This window comes from Rhinopithecus roxellana, chromosome 2 (genome assembly GCF_007565055.1).
Source record: "Rhinopithecus roxellana isolate Shanxi Qingling chromosome 2, ASM756505v1, whole genome shotgun sequence".
NCBI lineage: Eukaryota > Metazoa > Chordata > Mammalia > Primates > Cercopithecidae > Rhinopithecus > Rhinopithecus roxellana.
In genome coordinates this window covers 58,634,065-58,651,821 of record NC_044550.1, presented here as the reverse complement: position 1 = coordinate 58,651,821, position 17,757 = coordinate 58,634,065, and the positions used below count along the sequence as shown (strand labels likewise).

At 41.2% G+C, this 17,757-nt stretch overlaps 1 protein-coding gene across 2 annotated transcripts in view; it reads right to left on the bottom strand.

Moving 5' to 3' along the window:
• The window catches only part of FHDC1 (FH2 domain containing 1), a 43,974-nt gene that overhangs the window by 14,977 nt on the left and 11,240 nt on the right, over positions 1-17,757 (bottom strand). For both annotated transcript variants that reach the window (XM_030924059.1, XM_030924062.1), the window contains exons 3-8: positions 11,928-11,989; positions 11,180-11,282; positions 4,453-4,538; positions 4,259-4,359; positions 1,904-1,974; positions 1,647-1,754 (exon numbers count right to left, since the gene is read on the bottom strand). In XM_030924059.1, the coding sequence (XP_030779919.1) occupies positions 1,647-1,754; positions 1,904-1,974; positions 4,259-4,359; positions 4,453-4,538; positions 11,180-11,282; positions 11,928-11,989 (531 nt within the window). The remainder of the gene's footprint in view (positions 1-1,646; positions 1,755-1,903; positions 1,975-4,258; positions 4,360-4,452; positions 4,539-11,179; positions 11,283-11,927; positions 11,990-17,757) is intronic.

The window sequence follows — 17,757 nt, the reverse complement described above, 5'->3', positions numbered from 1 at the left end:
AACTTGACACATTCAAAGCATTTCACTGAGACATGAACTCTGATACTCTTAGTAAGATTTGCTAGAACTCTCCTACTCTCAAGATACATTCAACTTGCCAAAGCAACTGATCTTGACACAAAATAATGAGCATTTGGCTGCAGCTTAGCAGGGCCCCTTGTTTCTGAAAGAATCCAACATATCCTGCTTAAATACCACCCAGACCTGTGAGCATGCCTTTCAATGAACGAGATACCTTCAGCTGTTAAACCAGTTTGCAAACAGAGTTTAATCGGAAGGTACAGGAGCCATGGCAGTGTTTGGATTCTTCACCTGTTCAGAAGGTGAGAGGAAGGCAGGTAGGAAGCAAGCAATGACTGACCCAGGAGGCCTCCCCACATGGACAGAGACCAAATCACCCAGAGGGCCTGGACACTTGTATTCAAGAGAGCTTTGCCCGAATACTATCCATAACCCATGCTGGGCAAGGAACACATTTTCTTCTTTTGATGCCTGAAAATTAACCTTTCAATCAAGTCCCAAGTTAAACATGGCCCTTTTTCTTCTGAAGAATATAGTAATAATAGTGTGTATGGTTATTTATGGAGAGCTCACCATAGGTCAAACATTGAGATAAGCACTTTATGGAGTCAGCTCCTTCAGCACTCTCAATTACCTAGTTTTGGGGTAAGTTACCACTACTCTCACCATTAGATGAAGAAATTGAGGGTCTTCAGGTTTAAGTAACTTGCCTGAGGAAGTACAGCTAGCAAAAAACAGTCAAAATCTCCCAGTCTTGTCCTGTTCTGAAGCTCACATTCAAAACAAGACAGCACCATGGCTTCCTCCCCAGGTTAAAGCTACGACTATGGCACTGATGTCAAAACAACTGAGTGATTCAATGGAGGAAAAGAAAATCAGTTCGATTAGTTGAGATCATTTCAAAACAGAGATAACTGTCCTTGATTTTCCACTTTGTACCTCACTCTTTTGGTGTTATAGAGACCCAGTCAAAAAAAAAAAAAAAAAAAGCAATGGAGAGAGTCAGATCCCAAACCCTGTGCTAGCAGCATGGCGCTCAAATGCATGGTTCACAGAGAAAGACAGAAGTGAACTTTCTACACCTAACTGGTCACAAATCTAGTCAATTCCATATCAGAAATATTTCAATCCTCCATCCTCTCTATTCTCTGTCCCTATGACCAGTACTCTCCCTCAACGCTCACCAAGCAATTACAGCCAACTTCTGCAGAGGTATATTCCTATTTCTAGTTCTTTCTCTACTCTAACCCAGCCTCCATAGTGCCTTATTTGCCTAAAAACAAAAACAAAAGAGCTCCAGTCAAGCTATTACACTGTGCACAAACTCCTGTTGGTTCCCCACTGCTAAAGCATGAAATCCAAATTCCCCACCTTTGACACTTAAATCCTTCATAGCTGGCTTCACCAGCCTCTCTGCTTCACTCTCCCACTTGCCTTCAGTCCTATAGCCCTGGGTGCAGTACAACTCAGGAATCTGCTAATGGTGCTTCTGCAAACAGAACTGTCTTGGAACTTGCCATGTCCTTTCCTAACCCTGCTTGACACCATCTTATGCCTGGGAAAAATTTCACTGCCTCCAAGGGGTATTCATATGCGTTCTCTAAGTCCTAATCATTTCCACATACCTGTGCAACAAAGTGCAGGAGATTCATCCCAGGTTTGTTTGCTTTTGTGTCTGCCAATTTGAGCAAAGAAGACAGTTTAAATCCTACTGCATTGCCGGCATACCCTCCCTAAAGAAGACAAATCAAAAAGAAAAAATTATATATATATATATTTTATATACACATATATATATACACACACACACACAGACCAACACCTTTAGATAGACAAATAAGCTTGAAAACATAACTTTACAATCGTTTTGGATTTTACTTACTGCATTCATGATATTCCCAGCCTGGAGCACCAAGTGTAATATAGAATGTAGCTCTTCACATGACATCAGTTCTATCAAAAAGAACACATCACAGCATCTTAGAGAAGCCTTCAGCTTCAAATGCACAAAAGAGAGCTACCACGTCCAAGTTCAAGTGTGTCTGAAGCAAGCTGTGACCTTAAACTGTATATAAAACTGAACAAACAAAGCAATACATTCTATGGGATACCTAACACATCATTTGTTACCGGCAATCCATGTCATAGTGTTTACTTGGAAATCAAATAGGTATGATAGTTAAATAGCACAAAATAGTTCAATAATAAAAATTTTCAATTAGTGAGAAATGCAAAAGCCAAATGCAAAGCAGTATCCCGTGATATAGGAGTTAACTTCCCTCTCAGCAGTTATTTAATTTTTCCTTGTATATCCACTACTCTTTGAGTATGCAGTCTCTTTGAGACTGTATTTATGGAATATGAAAACAGCAAGCAACGTTTTGCTTAGTCAATGAGTTATGAAGAGATAAAAAAATAAACAAGTTGGGATAACATGTAAATAACTTGCAAAGCACAAACTGCGAGGGCCCAGGCATCCAGGGAATCTTTCATTTTATTCAAAGCCACACATTTCATTTGGATTGGCTGAAAGCTTTAGAAAGAAACTTATCATTGAAATATATTGGCAAACTCGTTCTTTATTAACACCAAATCCTTTTTACACCCATGCAAAGAAACAAAATTAAAAATTTTTAATACATTTAGAAGGGTAAAAAGAACACTTGATTATTAAAATTACACTATCAATAAATAATAAAACGTCACTGACATTTTAAATTAATATTCTCCATTAAGTCTGATAATACTTTCAAAAAATTACAGTTGGATCACTACCTATGTTGTGTTATCTAAGAAGGCCAGTTTCTGAAGGGTGACCAGATAAGAAATGTTTCTCCCATGCCCACAAGTTTGCATTGCTCAATATAAAAACATATTCTTCCAGAACAAACCTTCCAAAGTTGCTGCAATAGTGTTAGTATGGAAAAAAATGTTAAAGGCCTCTACCTTGAAATTTTTAAAAATCTTTTTCCTTCTTAGTCTCCTCTCTAAAATGAAGAAAATATGATGGACCAAAGAGAAAAATTTTATCTCAAAACAGGTCAGAGCAAGTAAACAGGAAAACCAAATAGGAATAAACAATTCTACAACAATAACTAGAAATACAGAAAATGACCAAAAGGAAATCAGGCTGCCACTGACGCATGCTGAAAAGTGTGAGTGTCAGGAAGGGCCAGAGAATATAGCCGGGAGCTGAGAAGAAACCAGCTGCAACTCCGCCGGGATTCTCAGTGCCAAGATGCCAGAAACCAAAGCTCCTACCCCTACGGAAGGAGATGGCAGGGCAGCTCTGAGAAGAGGCTGTCCAAGATGGGCAGGCAAGAATTTAAAGAGTTGTCAAATAAATGAAAATGGCCTATCTGCTCCTCTCAAATTTAAATAGCTCAGCAGAAGTTGGAGTATGGAGGAGTGGGAGATGACACCACAGAACAGAAACGTCAGGAACCCTGGCAGAAGAGTCACACGGTTGACCCCAGGAAAGGAGGTCTGCTTCTGGAAAGGCTGGGTCCCAGCCACCAACGGAGGCCATGACAGGGAGGAGAGAGGCAGCTGGGCCAGGGGCCTAGGCTTTGTGTACGTGCATAGCCCACACCACATACCAACATACAAAGAGAAAGCTCATTGAGGAGAGGAACAAGAGCAAGCGATAACCAGCAAGATTGACTCTGAAGCCTGAGATGAAAGCAACTCCCTTCCGTGGGAGGGTAATATGCAAATTAACATTCATTACAGGGGAAAAATGTCAATGGAAATAAACCTTAAGTGTATCCCTAGTAACATCTCATTTCCCTTTTAAGGGTATATCAGAAATTCAGGACTTTCCATGTCCAATTTCCTTTTTTTTTTTTTTTTTTTTGAGACGGAGTCTTGCTCTGCTGCTCTGCCACCCAGGCTGGAGAGCAGTGGCCGGATCGCAGCTCACTGCAAGCTCCGCCTCCTGGGTTTATGCCATTCTCCTGCCTCAGCCTCCCGAGTAGCTGGGACTACAGGAGCCTGCCTCATCGCCCGGCTAGTTTTTTGTATTTTTTTAAGTAGAGACAGGGTTTCACCGTATTAGCCAGGATGGTCTCGATCTCCTGACCTTGTGATCCGCCCGTCTCGGCCTCCCAAAGTGCTGGGATTACAGGCTTGAGCCACCGTGCCCGGCCCTCCATGTCCAATTTCATTTGGCTTTTTAAAAAAAATGTTATCAAAATTAATAAAAACAAATTCTGTGAAGGATCACATGTTGACTCACCTTTTATAGCAGTTCTTAAAACTGTGATATCTGTATATAGAGAAGAACAAAAAGGTAGAAATTCCTTCTTTAGCACCATGGCTTCAATCCGAAGTGAATAGCTGAAAAATAAAAAAGGAAAACTGTAGAATTTGATGTCATTAGTTTAAAAATCTTACTGTGCGAAGACTAATGACCAGCGGCTGTATCCTTACTTTGGCACCTGAATTAAGCCGTACAGAAAGGAATCTGCCAGAGACAGCTTGGACACGTCGCCACTAAACGCTTTTAACTTCTTTACCTAAAAGACAAATGGAAAGGGGGGGTAGATAAAATCACTTAAAGTTTAAGATTAATTTTTAAGATTAAAATTTAAGATTATTTAAATTTCATCTTTGAATTATTCTAAAAAAATAGGATTTTAGTGCTAAATTCAAATTAATTTCGAAAAGACAAAAAAGGAAATCCTCCCATCTGCTATTTGGTTTTTTTAAAAGAAAAATTCAAACTCACAAATTCGAAAGCAAAGAGTTAGTGTCACTTATGTAGCTACAGATATATAGTCTTGCGTAAACAGGAGAGCTGAGCCAGCAGAATCCTCAGGAAGGTTACAAAAGGAAGGGACTAAAAAGGAATCAGTTCTAAGGATGAAAATTTTCTGTAAGCAATAATCTGGAAATGAGATCACTGGGAGAAGAAATAAAAGACTGTAGAGTCATTATAATATGGTCCTTTAAGTCATAAACGGAAAAAAAAAATCTTATTTTGAGTATTTTGTATATAAAATACTTAGACTAAGATCTAACACAGATTTTCTTTCTGTGGCCAAATCCCACTTCATATATAATAGCTTTAAAGGAAGAGACTACTGTATCTTCACGTGAGTACATATCTGCTCTTCAGCAGGAAGACAAAAAGGAAAATTGCTTCAACAATGGGAAGATCAATGTTAAGACTGCCCCCAGGGACCCTGGCAGAAGAGTCGTACTGTCCATGCCTGGAAGGAAGGTCAGCTTCTGGAAAAGCAGGGTTCCAGCCTGAAAAGATCAGGCAATAAAATAGTATGTACAGGATGCCATTTCTATAATTTTTTTAAAGAGGTATCTATTAACCTCCAACCCTCCCATACACACACCTACATACACAGGAAAAAGATGAAAAAGCCCCACATCTCCAGGTAGTGACTCATGCCTGTAATCTCAGCTCTTTGGGAGGCCAAGGCAGAAGGATCATTTGAGGTCAGGAGTTCAGGACTAGTCTGGAAAACATAGGGAAACTCCTCCCCCAAAAAGCCCCACATACACTAGGTGATAGGATTACAGTTGTCTGCTATTTTCTTCTGTTGCTCATTTTTATTTTCTAAGATACCTACAATGAACATGATTACTCTTTAAAAAATAAACTAAACTAAGTTTTTAAACACACAAACAATTATTCCTTCAACCGTAATACAGGAAAAAGAGAAGAGTTCTGACAATAGGTATATAGCCAAATAGCAAGTAGGTGAGAGTGGAGATGAAAGGGAAGTTTTCAAACAACATTAGATCATAAATCATGCCTTCCCCACACAGAACACTGGGCCATTCCCATGGCAAAACTACTTCTAAGTCCACTGTTAATAGAGAGTCATCCAACAAAATTCTTTATGGTAAGTAGTACCTTAATACTGTACAGCCTATCTTTGCAGCTAACTGTTGCCAGTAAGTAGCTAACACTTCGTATTATTCTTTATAAAGCTTATTCTCTGCCACCCCCTTGGTTATGATTAATAACATGATTTTACGTTCCCTGCAAAATAGGAAATGACAGTTCAAAAATATAAAGAAAGGAGTATTTGCAAAGATCCACAGACTGAAACAGCTACCTCAATTATTTGAAAATATAAAATGTAACACTTCGAGTTCACATCCTAGTATTAATTCTGACTCTTAAGACTATTTTCTTTATTTAGAACAGAAAATAGCCATTTATATAATTGCATTTCCCTTACTGGTAGAGCCTCGAAGCGAATTGACCATTTTAGCCTTATTAAATTTAAGGGCACATGGCACTTCTGGTTTAGCTAAGCCCAAATCAGTTCCTGGCTTCTGCGCTAAGAAACCTATACGGTAAATTCTAACCCCTTCAGAACTAGAGTTTAACAATTCACTATATATGGGCAGGGGCAGAGGGAGGTTGTATAAGACCATATATGTAGCATGTGTGAAGCCTCTGAAAATCACAGCATGGTTTTCAGTCTAAAGTGTAAGAACAGGTCATGCTAAGTAAACTTGGTAAATGTTTCTATTAAACACGTGCTAAACTGTAACTGAGCAATGATTAATCTCCTTCACTTACGTAAAAAGCTAAAAAAAATTTATGGACTTCAAGAGAAGGGTGATGGAAAGACCGTATTTAATTTAAATGCCATGTATACAGTTCTTTGTTCAATTTTAAAATGAGATTTATATTCTTTAAGAGGGATTATTGTATCTTCACAGTGGCAGGGAAGTAAAAAAGAAAGGTGAACAGACCCTATAATTATTATGCATTCTCATTACCAAAAAAAATTTATTAAACATGGTTAGGCATAATTTTGTGGGCTGAGCCAAGAGACACTCATTATGGCCCTGGTTATGCCCAGTTGCCGTCGTAACAGTGAGAGCAGGCTCCTTGAGACTCTCACACTCCAAAGGGCAAGCCTCCTTCATCCTATCTAATTCCAGTCACATGGCTTGAAATGGCAGGATTTCCCACAAACATACCCACCCAACAGAAGACCCACGAGCTTCCTGTCATTCCCCTCCCAGCAGCCGAGTCAACGAAGAAGGTGGGAAAGAGATACTACAAATGTCCAGCAGAGGCAACTCAAGTTGCTTCAGGAGAACAGAAAGTTTCTACTATGTCTAGCACCAGCCCACAACAGAGGAAGGGCTGGTCAGGTGCAGTGGGGGGTTCCCTGGCTTGGGAACTCTGTGCTGGACAAGAACACCCTCCCAGAGTTTCATTTCTGGGCCCACCTTCTTCCTCTGCAAGTGTGAACCGCACATTAGAGGAAAGATGAACAAACGTGCCAGATAAAAGATTTGTGGTAGAGGGCAGAGAAATTCTCAACAACAAATTAACCTTGGCTTTGGTTGGCTTGTCAGCTGAGAAGGCAGGAGAAAAGGGCTGTTTCTGTTTATATCTTTCAGCATGCTGATAAGATTACAGTATTATTCAAGTGACACTTATTCACACTAATACTTTGTGGTAGCAGAGGTGATGAAAAGGCTGGCAGGCCAGCAGTGCGAGGTGGGGTTTTGACAACCTTTGCCCTTCCTTCCTCCAAGGCAGGCAGTGGAGTGCAGCAGAAAGAACCACACTGGGCTCAGCAGAATCAGGGCTCAAGTCCACCCCACTGCTGTATCACCCAGCAATCATGTGACACCAGACAAGGTATAACTAACCTGTGTGAGCCTCAGTTTCTCATTTGTAAAACAAGGAGTGTCTTATAAGATTGCCGCAAGGATTAAATGAAAAATACACAAAAGAGTCATAGCTATGATTGATTTTTTATGTGCCAGGCACTAGGCTAAGCACTTTCAAAACATTATCTCATCTCACTTCATTCTGCCCTGTCCAGTCAGTGCCCAGTACACGGGGGCACTCAATAAAGGTTCAGTCCTCAATTGCGCTAAAAATGGGCACAGAATGTTACACATAGGCTGAGAGCCACGTGGTTACGTGTCCACTTATGAATTTATTAGCATATTTCTGCCACATTCCTAAACCTCTCTTACTTGGCCCTGCCTCCTCCTTGGCCTCTTCCACATCCTCCAACCTCCATCCAGAGACCCAAAGACTCCAGGGTTGGCCCTGGGTCTCAGTGGTGCCAGGGGACACAAAAACAGTTTGTCCTTACAGTGGGCAGCAGTCAGGGAGCGGCTTCAGCTTTCCCCAGACCCCCTCCCACAGCACAGATACCCCGGAGGATTTAGGAAGGGGCTCCCGCCGGCTCTGGGGACTGTCAGGGTGTTCCTGCTGAAGGAAACTCCCAGTTGAGTTTGGAGGGTGTGGTGAGCTGAAGACCAGAGTCAGTAATGTAAACAAGGAGGCGAAGTGTGACCAAGCGTGCCAGATATTCAGACTGAGGATGGCCCTGCAGCAGGAGGCTGCGGGGAGAAACAGCCGCTGCCTGGTTCAGTGGCTGGGAAGGCATTTCAGGGTTCCAGGCCAATACTTTCATTTCGGCAGGACCCCGTCTCCCGGGTTAGCTAACTGGGGGTGACAGAGTCTCAGTGATTCAAGGCAGCGCCTGGGTGGGTTTTCCTCACCTTGCCCTCAATAGTCTTCCTTTTGAATTATATCCCCCACACAACCCAAAGATACAAAGTTCTTTTAAATACGAGGTTTGACAGCTTACTTGCTTCTTTGAAAAATCGCTTTGCATTTTCTAATCACCTTTGAATTTTAAATGAGAAATGAAGATATTAAGAAAATTACATTCAGTTTCCTACCTCACTGCTGCATGAAGCTGAGCTGGCAGCCTCCCTCGTGCCTAATTTTGATTTAGTTAGCAATTTAAAGCTTTTCAGAGCACTTTCACATGTGCTGTCAAATCTGATCCTCACTTAACAACACGATGAGGTCAGTTAGGACTAGGCCCGCAGAGAGGTCTGAAAGGAGCCTTGAAAACAGCCCAAGCAGGAATAAGGTTTGAAGAGCAAGTACATCGTTTTAAAACTCAAATTAATTAAAAACTATCTATCCTAACAAAGATTTTGGAACTCTTATCCTTCACAGAAAAGATTAAGTACTGTTCAGTATGTACAATCCAGGGTCAGTTATGATTTAATGTACCTTTCCTTTAAGACTTCAAGACTCTACTACTAACATTAATAACTGCCACTAATTAATCTTGGCTTGGGTTAATTACACTTAATGTGCAAAGAGAAAACTTGAGGGAGAAAGAGCACCCAGGTTAATAGGAACACCTAGATATAACTACATCTCTAGTTACTCACTAAGATCCTAAATTTGGCATTGTGAGTTTAACACTAATCAATGTAAAAGAAAAAATACAATTATATCTCTCTTGTTATTAATGACACTAAAGTAAAGCTACATAAATTACGTCTGGGAAGAAGAGTGGGAAAGGGGAGGGAGAAGTCAGAAGTGCCTGTGAAAAGGACAACATATTAAAAAGTCACCCTTACTTTTTACTTATAAAAGTTGGCCAGGTGCAGTGGCTCATGCCTGTAATCCCAACACTTTGGGAGGCCAAGGTGGGTGAATCACTTGAGGTCAAGAGTTCAAGACCAGCCTGAACAACATGGTGAAATCCCATCTCTAACAAAAGTTAGGCGGGGTGTGGTGGCATGCACCTGTAAACCCAGCTACTTCAGAAGCTGAGGCAGGAGAATCGCTTGAATCCAGGAGGTGGAGGTTGCAGTGAGCCGAGATCACTGCACTCTAGCCTGGGCGACAGAGCAAGACTGTCTCAAAAAAAAAAAAGTCATCCATTACTTTTACTTATAAAGTAAAAAACTTTGTAAGAGTCTGTATTATTTAGGTATTTATAAGCATAGTTATTTGTGTAATTTCTTACTGAAATTTTTCAAGGAATTTTTTCCTTAGAAATAAAGGACAATATGAAAATTTTGGAAGGTTTTATACAACTGTTTTTCTGGTTTTTTTTTTCTATCAAGTTCCTAACCATTCAACAATGCAGTTAATTCATTCAGTCCAAACAAAATAAATAACTTTATACAATGGTAGTATGTATTACTATCACAACAATTTCTGCCTTTGAGTTAATTATATAGACAACATTTTATTAACAGTTTACCTACCTCTCCAAAATTTTAGAGCATCTTTATTCAAAAATGATTGTTTTCATCTTATTTTTTAAAAGTATATGGATTATAAAATAACCTGGGTTTATACTATGCAAAGGTCATCTTTAGATGATAGAAAAGGAATCCTTTTCTTTTCTTTTTTTTTTTTTGAGACGGAGTCTTGCTCTGTCGCCCAGGCTGGAGTGCAGTGGCCGGATATCAGCTCACTGCAAGCTCCGCCTCCCGGGTTCACGCCATTCTCCTGCCTCAGCCTCCCGAGTAGCTGGGACTACAGGCGCCCGCCACCTCGCCCGGCTAGTTTTTGTATTTTTAGTAGAGATGGGGTTTCACCGTGTTAGCCAGGATGGTCTCGATCTCCTGACCTCGTGATCCGCCTGTCTCGGCCTCCCAAAGTGCTGGGATTACAGGCTTGAGCCACGGCGCCCGGCCAGGAATCCTTTTCTTTGGATGAGGAAAATTTATTGCGTTCCCATGCGCCAAGTGCCATGTTAGATGCACAACTAGGATTTCATCATCTTGACAATCCAATGAGGTCAGCACCATTATCCTCCCTTTACAGGTGAGGAAACTACAGTTCACAGGAGTTAAGAACCTTGCCCCATTTTCTCAATTAAGGGAATAGCTCAAATCTGAATCTAGATTCTCTGACTCCATAAGCCATGTTCTTTCTACCAGGTCACTTTTGACTTTCATGTGAGAAAGCTCTGGCTCTGGGTAGGACAGTGCCCTTCCCGTGTAAGCATGTGAGGTATTTTTGAGACAGATTCTCACTCTGTCGCCCAGGCTGGAGTGCAGTGACATGATCTTGGCTCACTGCAAACTCCACCTTCCTGGTTCAGACAATTGTCATACCCCAGCCTCCTGAGTAGCTGGGATTACAGGTGCCTGCCACCACACCGGGCTAATTTTTGTATTTTTGGTAGAGACAGAGTTTCATCATGTTGGCCAGACTGGTCTCAAACTCCTGACCTCAGGTGATTCACCTGCCTCTGCCTCCCAAAGTACTGGGATAACAGGCACGAGCCACTGCTCCTGGTCTTCCATGTGAGCTTTGACATGCTTACAAATATTAAGTTTTTATGATCACTCCTAACATCTACAACTCATGCGCTGAATTTCTTACCTCTTCTGACTCTGGCAAAAACTTAAGAAATTCTCGCAAGGTCTCCGATCCATAATGCTCACTTTTTCCTTGATGAATATCTTCTACAATGGACCGAGGAGACCTTGAAAAGACAACGAATCACATTCCGTTTCCTGTTTGCTAGAGTGCCAACAGAGCTGCAAGCCAGTGGAAATCAAATATCCACCCTCCTTCCCACCCACCTCCTTCCCGGTCTGGCTGGCAGTTTTGTGTGAGTGCTCAGAACAGCCCCACTGCCTCAAAACAGGGAACCCCAACACTCCGCTCAAGGGCCCTTCACCCAGACCACCATCCTTGGGCATCCCAAAAAGGCGGAAAGCATCAACAACCACGGGGAGTCTCTTCTGTTGCGAGAAAAATAATCCCCTTTGGTCTCACCGAAACCCCTGTATAACCTTCTCCTTACACTTCAGAACACAAAACTTCAACTGCTATTTGACTCATCAGCCCAACCTCCACTGAAGGGGCGACACTAAAGGTGACTCTAAACGTGTCCCTGATGGGACAGGCTTGAATGGATGCCCTGGGGCAATTCTCCATATACTTCAAGCTACTATGTTATGTTTCCCTGAAGGAAAACAGCAAAAAGTGACAGTCACTTGCAGACTCATCAAACCATGCTTCTAAGAAGGATTTGAAGGTGTGAGGAATTTGAATTTCAGCTCAGTCACACCCACAGACTTTGATAATGACAGCAGGGATATGACTAAAGCATGCAAAATCTTACTTCTTAAATTGCTTAAGAAATATCCCAATGTTCATGCTCCGTTTTGCGTCCAAAATAGTAATCTGGAAAAAAAAAATAAGGACACATAGGATTACTAAATTCAAATAAAAAGAGATGGAGAAAGTAGATAATTAAAACCGACCAAAATGCAACACTAATTTATCAGAGAACAATTCCCAATGTATAAATCTGGTGATTAACAGATATTCTTAACATAGTTTTACAAATATTAAAAGATTATCATCTCCCCAAGCTTTCTACAGTGATATTATATTTCCTTAAACGTAATAATAAAACGTACCTATTTTAATATTATATAACTTTTAATATACAGATGGTCCCAACCTATGATGGTTCAACTTATGATTTTTCAAGTTTACTGTGGGCTTAGTGGGATATCAAATGCATTTTCTTTCTTTTTTTTTTTTTTTTGAGACAGAGTCTCACTCTGTTGCCCAGGCTAGAGTGCAGTGACATCATCACAGCTCACTGCAACCTCTGCCTACCGGGTCCAAGTGATTCTCCTGTCTCAGCCTCCCAAGGGCAGCTGGGATTACAGGCATGCACCACCATGCCTGGCTAATTTTGTATGTTTTGTAGAGATGGAGTTTCACCATGTTGTCCAGGCTGGTCTTGAACTATTGACCTCAAGTGATCCACCCACCTTGGCCTCTCAAAGTGCTGGGATTACAGCTGTGGGTCACCGTGCCCAGCCACATTTTCAACTTACAACATTTTTGACTTACAATGGGTTTTTAGGATGCAGCCCCATCATAAGCTGAGAAGATCTGTAAAGTCAGTCATCCTTTAGTACCACAGGGGATGAGTTCCAGGACCCCTGAGGATACCAAAATCTGAGGATGCTCAAGTCTCATATAAAACTGCATATAAGTCTCATATAAAATTTTGCATATAATCTATGTACAACCTCCTGCATATTTTAAATCATCTCTAGATTACTTGTAATACCTAATACAATGTAAATTATGTTATGTAAGTGGTTGTTAAACTGTATTTGTAAGTTTGTATTATTTTTTATTGTATTGTTATTTTCTATTTTTTTCTGAATATTTTTGATTCATGGTTGGTTGAATTTGAGGATGCAGAATCTGCAGTCATGGAGGGAGGACTGTAAATACATACTTTAAATGTTTTTAATTTAGTAATTTCCTCTTAGAATAATATTGCCCACATTTAAAAGCCCCAATTTGGAAATGGATGTCTTGGCCTAACAAGAATCACGAGAGATTTGAACTGAGAAAATAAAAAACAACTCTGAAGATATGGCAGATTGAGTCCCAACCCTGATTTATGGATGTAAAAAAACAAATAAAGTCATATTTCAGAAACATCATTAAATTTTTTTCTAAAAGAAAAATTTCATTTCATTCAAAAAGTTTACATATGTCCAGTAGATCTTTTAGGAGGGTGTAAGGTAGTGTCCCACATTTTATTTACTCAAAATTTTCAAAAGAAAAATCTTGTGCTGTATACATTTCACCAAGGCTAAGATACTTTTTTGTTTGTTTGTTTTTGCATTTTCCTGATCTCTGGAATCAGGATGTCTTACAATACAGGGAATCTTTTTATTTAATGAGATATGGGATAGCTATTCTGTCAAAACCACATTTGGGCTGCAGCAGGTTTTCACTGATCAAAATTTGTAATTTTAGGTGGTTTTATTGGACTAGAAATTATAACTTTTTTTTTTGGCTGTTAAATACAGAAGCCATTTCTGTCTCTGGATGTAAACATTCAGGCTGTGTGGAGGAAAGATAACCTGAAAACTGCTGCATTTTTTTCCCATTTGTTTTTTGGTAAAGGGAGACTAGCTAAAATAGGAATGTTGTTACAATGCTCTTCCTTTCCAAATGTATGTGATTCACTGTGAACAAAAGAGAATCAGGTTTCAGACTAAATTCCTGATCTCTGGGTCTGCTTCTGAGTTTATAACCAGCAGCAAGACTGTTAACCAACGTTAATGTCACTTCCTGGCTATAAGGTTAAATTTTTACAAGAGTAAGGTTGCCTTCTTTTGAAGACCAATCTTTAACAATCACATTATTTACTAACCTCGGGGTTTATTTCATGTTAACACAATCACCTGCCAGCCATAAAATAAACTCCCAAACTGAAAGGGTAGCCTCCTTATTGGAATCCTATCTAGGGACTGCAGTTCAAGTTCAGTGTAAAGGGAGGAGAGGGGAAGAGAAAAAGAAAGGGTGAGAATAAAATCTGTCAAACTCAACACCCTTTAAAAGCTCATACCAAAAAAGGAATCTCAATTTATTAAGACAGAAAACTGGGTTTACTATAATTCATAAATTAAAAGGCCATGCATAACTATATTGATATAGTTACACAGCACGTTCAAAGAACTTCCTCTGCATTCACCTAGGATGGATAAATGAAACAACTTGTTTCGTATTCCTTTCATAGAAGTGCCACCTTCTGCTACATTCAACCCTTGACTGCAGTGCTCTCCCACGCCCCACATGAACTAAGCCCCACACTCATCCTGTTCACTCTTCAACCCTCTGGGACTCTCTTCACTCAGCCTAGATCCAGAGACATTGCTGCTGGAAAAGTGAAGGAGAAAATTACTCCTAGGATCTCTACTGGACAGGTAAGGAAAATGAGCCTCATAGACATCATTTTATGACTTTCCTAGAGCAGTGCTGAACTGATAGGCTAGCCTGGTTCTCTTTGACTCCTTTTCACTCTAGTGTCTGTGGGTTTTCATATTACTGGGCTTCCTATAGAGACGTAGCAAATGTTCCCTACCAGCATGGTGCTTGCATTGTCAGTTTTCTCCAGGAATGGGGGCAGATGTGTAAGAAGCTATATGTGTGCCTGGCCAAGTCCCCTGGTGATCCCAGAGCTGTATCTGGGAGATGATGGATGGGAATCATGTTCTCACCAAGCAAGAGAGCCTCCAGGGGCCTGAGCCCTGGCCCTACAGGAGCAGACCACAGTGCCCCAACACAGGGGCAGCCCAGCTGTGGAAGCAGGCATCTCCACAGCTCAAGCTGTGTTTCAGAAACGAAGAGAATTCGGTGATATTCCTAAGGGATAACGTGGGCTGGCTGTGACTGAGCACCTTACAGGAAAAACAGAGCCCAGTACTTCACCCAAACAACATTAAAATGAGACAACTGATACCATTCAGGGACAGTCCCACTGGCTCCCGGCATCCTCAGATTTGCCTAGTGCCTGAGGAGTCTCTTTCTCCACTTTACCGCATTTGATCCTTCCAAAGCAGTACTATAAGAGTGACTGCTAAAGTCCTTTAAAGAGGGTTATCACTACACATGTAAATTAGCTTATCTCACTTCCCAAATGCTTGCTATCTCAAAGCTGGGCCATTCAGAAACAAAGCCAGGTCAGGTTGGGTGGTGTTTTGGAACCATTCAGAGCAGTGGAATCTGCACATGGGATCCCAGTGGGACTCAATGGCTGCACACGCTGACAAATCAGAGGCAAGAAACTGCCCAAAGAATAGGGATAAACAAACCCAGCCAATGAGCAAACTTCATCATCCCCTCCTTCCCACCAGCTCCAATCAACAGGCCACACCAGGACATGCAGGCAGGACCGCCACAGAAGTCAGTGCCACGGGTACAGTCAGCATACTGCAGAGTCCGTTAGCTCTTCCCCCAAAATTGCTACCAAAGAGTGGCAAACAAGGCAGCTAGAAATATAAGGTAACGAGGTAATTAATGCACTCAACTCATTTCAAGGATTTCCTACTAGGATGAGAAGGGGGCCTGGGCTCTACTCACAGTTTCCCCGCAACTGCCAGGGGGCCAGGGTTGTGCTGATACCCACTTAAAACAGTCAGCAGCACTATGCCACTCAGGGAGGCGTGTGAATGGCTACGCTACCACTCTTGCTAAAACCTCCAAATCAGCTCTCCTAGTTTATTCTACCACAACTTTTGTAATTTCAATTCACTTCATCAATCCACTACAAAATCTGCCTCCCATATCCTTTGAAGGAAGAAGAAACTTCTTTTCAGTTGTGGTAAAATACAAATAACAATTACCATCATAACTTTTTTTTTTTTTTAAGAGACAGGGTCTTGCTCTGTCACCTAGGCTGGAGTGTGGTGGTGTGATCATAGCTCACTGCAGCCTCAAACTCCTGGGCTCAAACAATCCTTCTGCATCAGCCTCCTGAGTAGCTGGGACTACGGATGTATGCTATCACACCTGGATAATTTTTAAGACTTTTTTTTTGTGGAGATGAGGTCTCACTATGTTGCCCAGGCTAGTGTTGAATTCCTGGCCTCAAGCTATCCTCCTGTCTTGGCCTCCAGAAGTGCTGAGATTACAGGTTTGAGCCACTGTGCCTGGTCCATAACCATTTTCTTGTTATTATTCCTATTACTGAGACAAGGTTTCACTCTGCTGCCCAGGCTGGAGTGCAGTGGCACTATCTCAGCTCACTGCAACCTCTACCACCCGGGCTCAAGCAATCCTCCTGCATCAGCCTCCCATGTAACGGGACTATAGGCACAAGCCACCATGTCTGGCTAATTTTTAAGTTTTTTGTAGAGATGGAGGTCTCACTAAATTGCCCAGGCTCCATAACAATTTTTAAGAATACAGTTCAGTGGCATTAAATACATCCACGTTGTTGTATAACCATCACCACTATCTATCCCCAGAGCACTTCATCTTGCAAAACTGAAACGTTGTACCCACTAAACAATTAACTCTCAGCCCAGTGCGGTGGCTCACACCTGTAATCCCAGCACATTGGGATGCTGAGGTGGGCAAATCACTTGAGTTCAGGAGTTCGAGACCAGCCTGGCCAACAAGATGAAACCCTATCTCTACTAAAAAATACAAAAAAATTAGCTGGGCATGGTGGCATGTACATGTAGTCCCAGCTACTCAGGAGGCTGAGGCAGAAGAATTGCCAGGAGGCAGCAGTTGCAGTGAGCTGAGATCATGCCACTGCACTCCAGCCTGGGTGACAGAAGGAGACTCCATCTCAAACCAACAACAACAACAAAAAAAACAATTAACTCTCCATTCCCCCTCTCATTTCTTGGCAACCACCATTCTACTTTCTGTCTCTATAAATCTGGCTACTTTAGGTACTTCCTATGATGGACTCATACAGTATTTGTCCTTTGTGACTGGCTTATTTAGCATAATGTCCTCAAGGTGAAGGCAGAAACTTTTAAACCAGTTTTGTTTATGTCAAAGGGGGCTTCTTTACCTACTTAAGTAACACTACATAGTGGCTATTTCCATCCCACTTCAAGTCCTGAAAAACAAAAATGTAAAGATCTTCCTCTATCCTCCAATATGGACCTAGCTTTCGGGTTTTGACGGTTTTTCATTTTCTTTTTCACGTTTAGTTGGCTGTCAATTGGAAATTTGATGGTTTTTCATTTTCTTTTTCACGTTTAGTTGGCTGTCAGTTGGAAATTGTTATTTTCCCCAACTTTGGGGGAAAAAAATGAAAACCCAGTTGAAGCACATTTTTTTCCAAATGTATTTGAAATGCTCTATCTAGTTCTACGGTTCTGGATTGTGAACAATCCTGAAATTCTAGAACATACTGGCATCATAACAAAAGGTGAGAATGACTGACAGCTGAATTACAGCGTAGGAGAATAAAATATTTAATATTACTTGTCATAAATTTAGAAAAACCAATCTTCCTTCTATCCTTCCCTTCTCTCTGTCTCTGTCTCTCTGTCTCTCTCTCTCTCTCCTCTGTGGTCTTCTTTTTCTCATTAGCCACTTTATTTATTTCCTAGAGGGTCAACGTTAGATGGCTGCAGACATCATAGTGAATGACCTCAGGTGTTTCA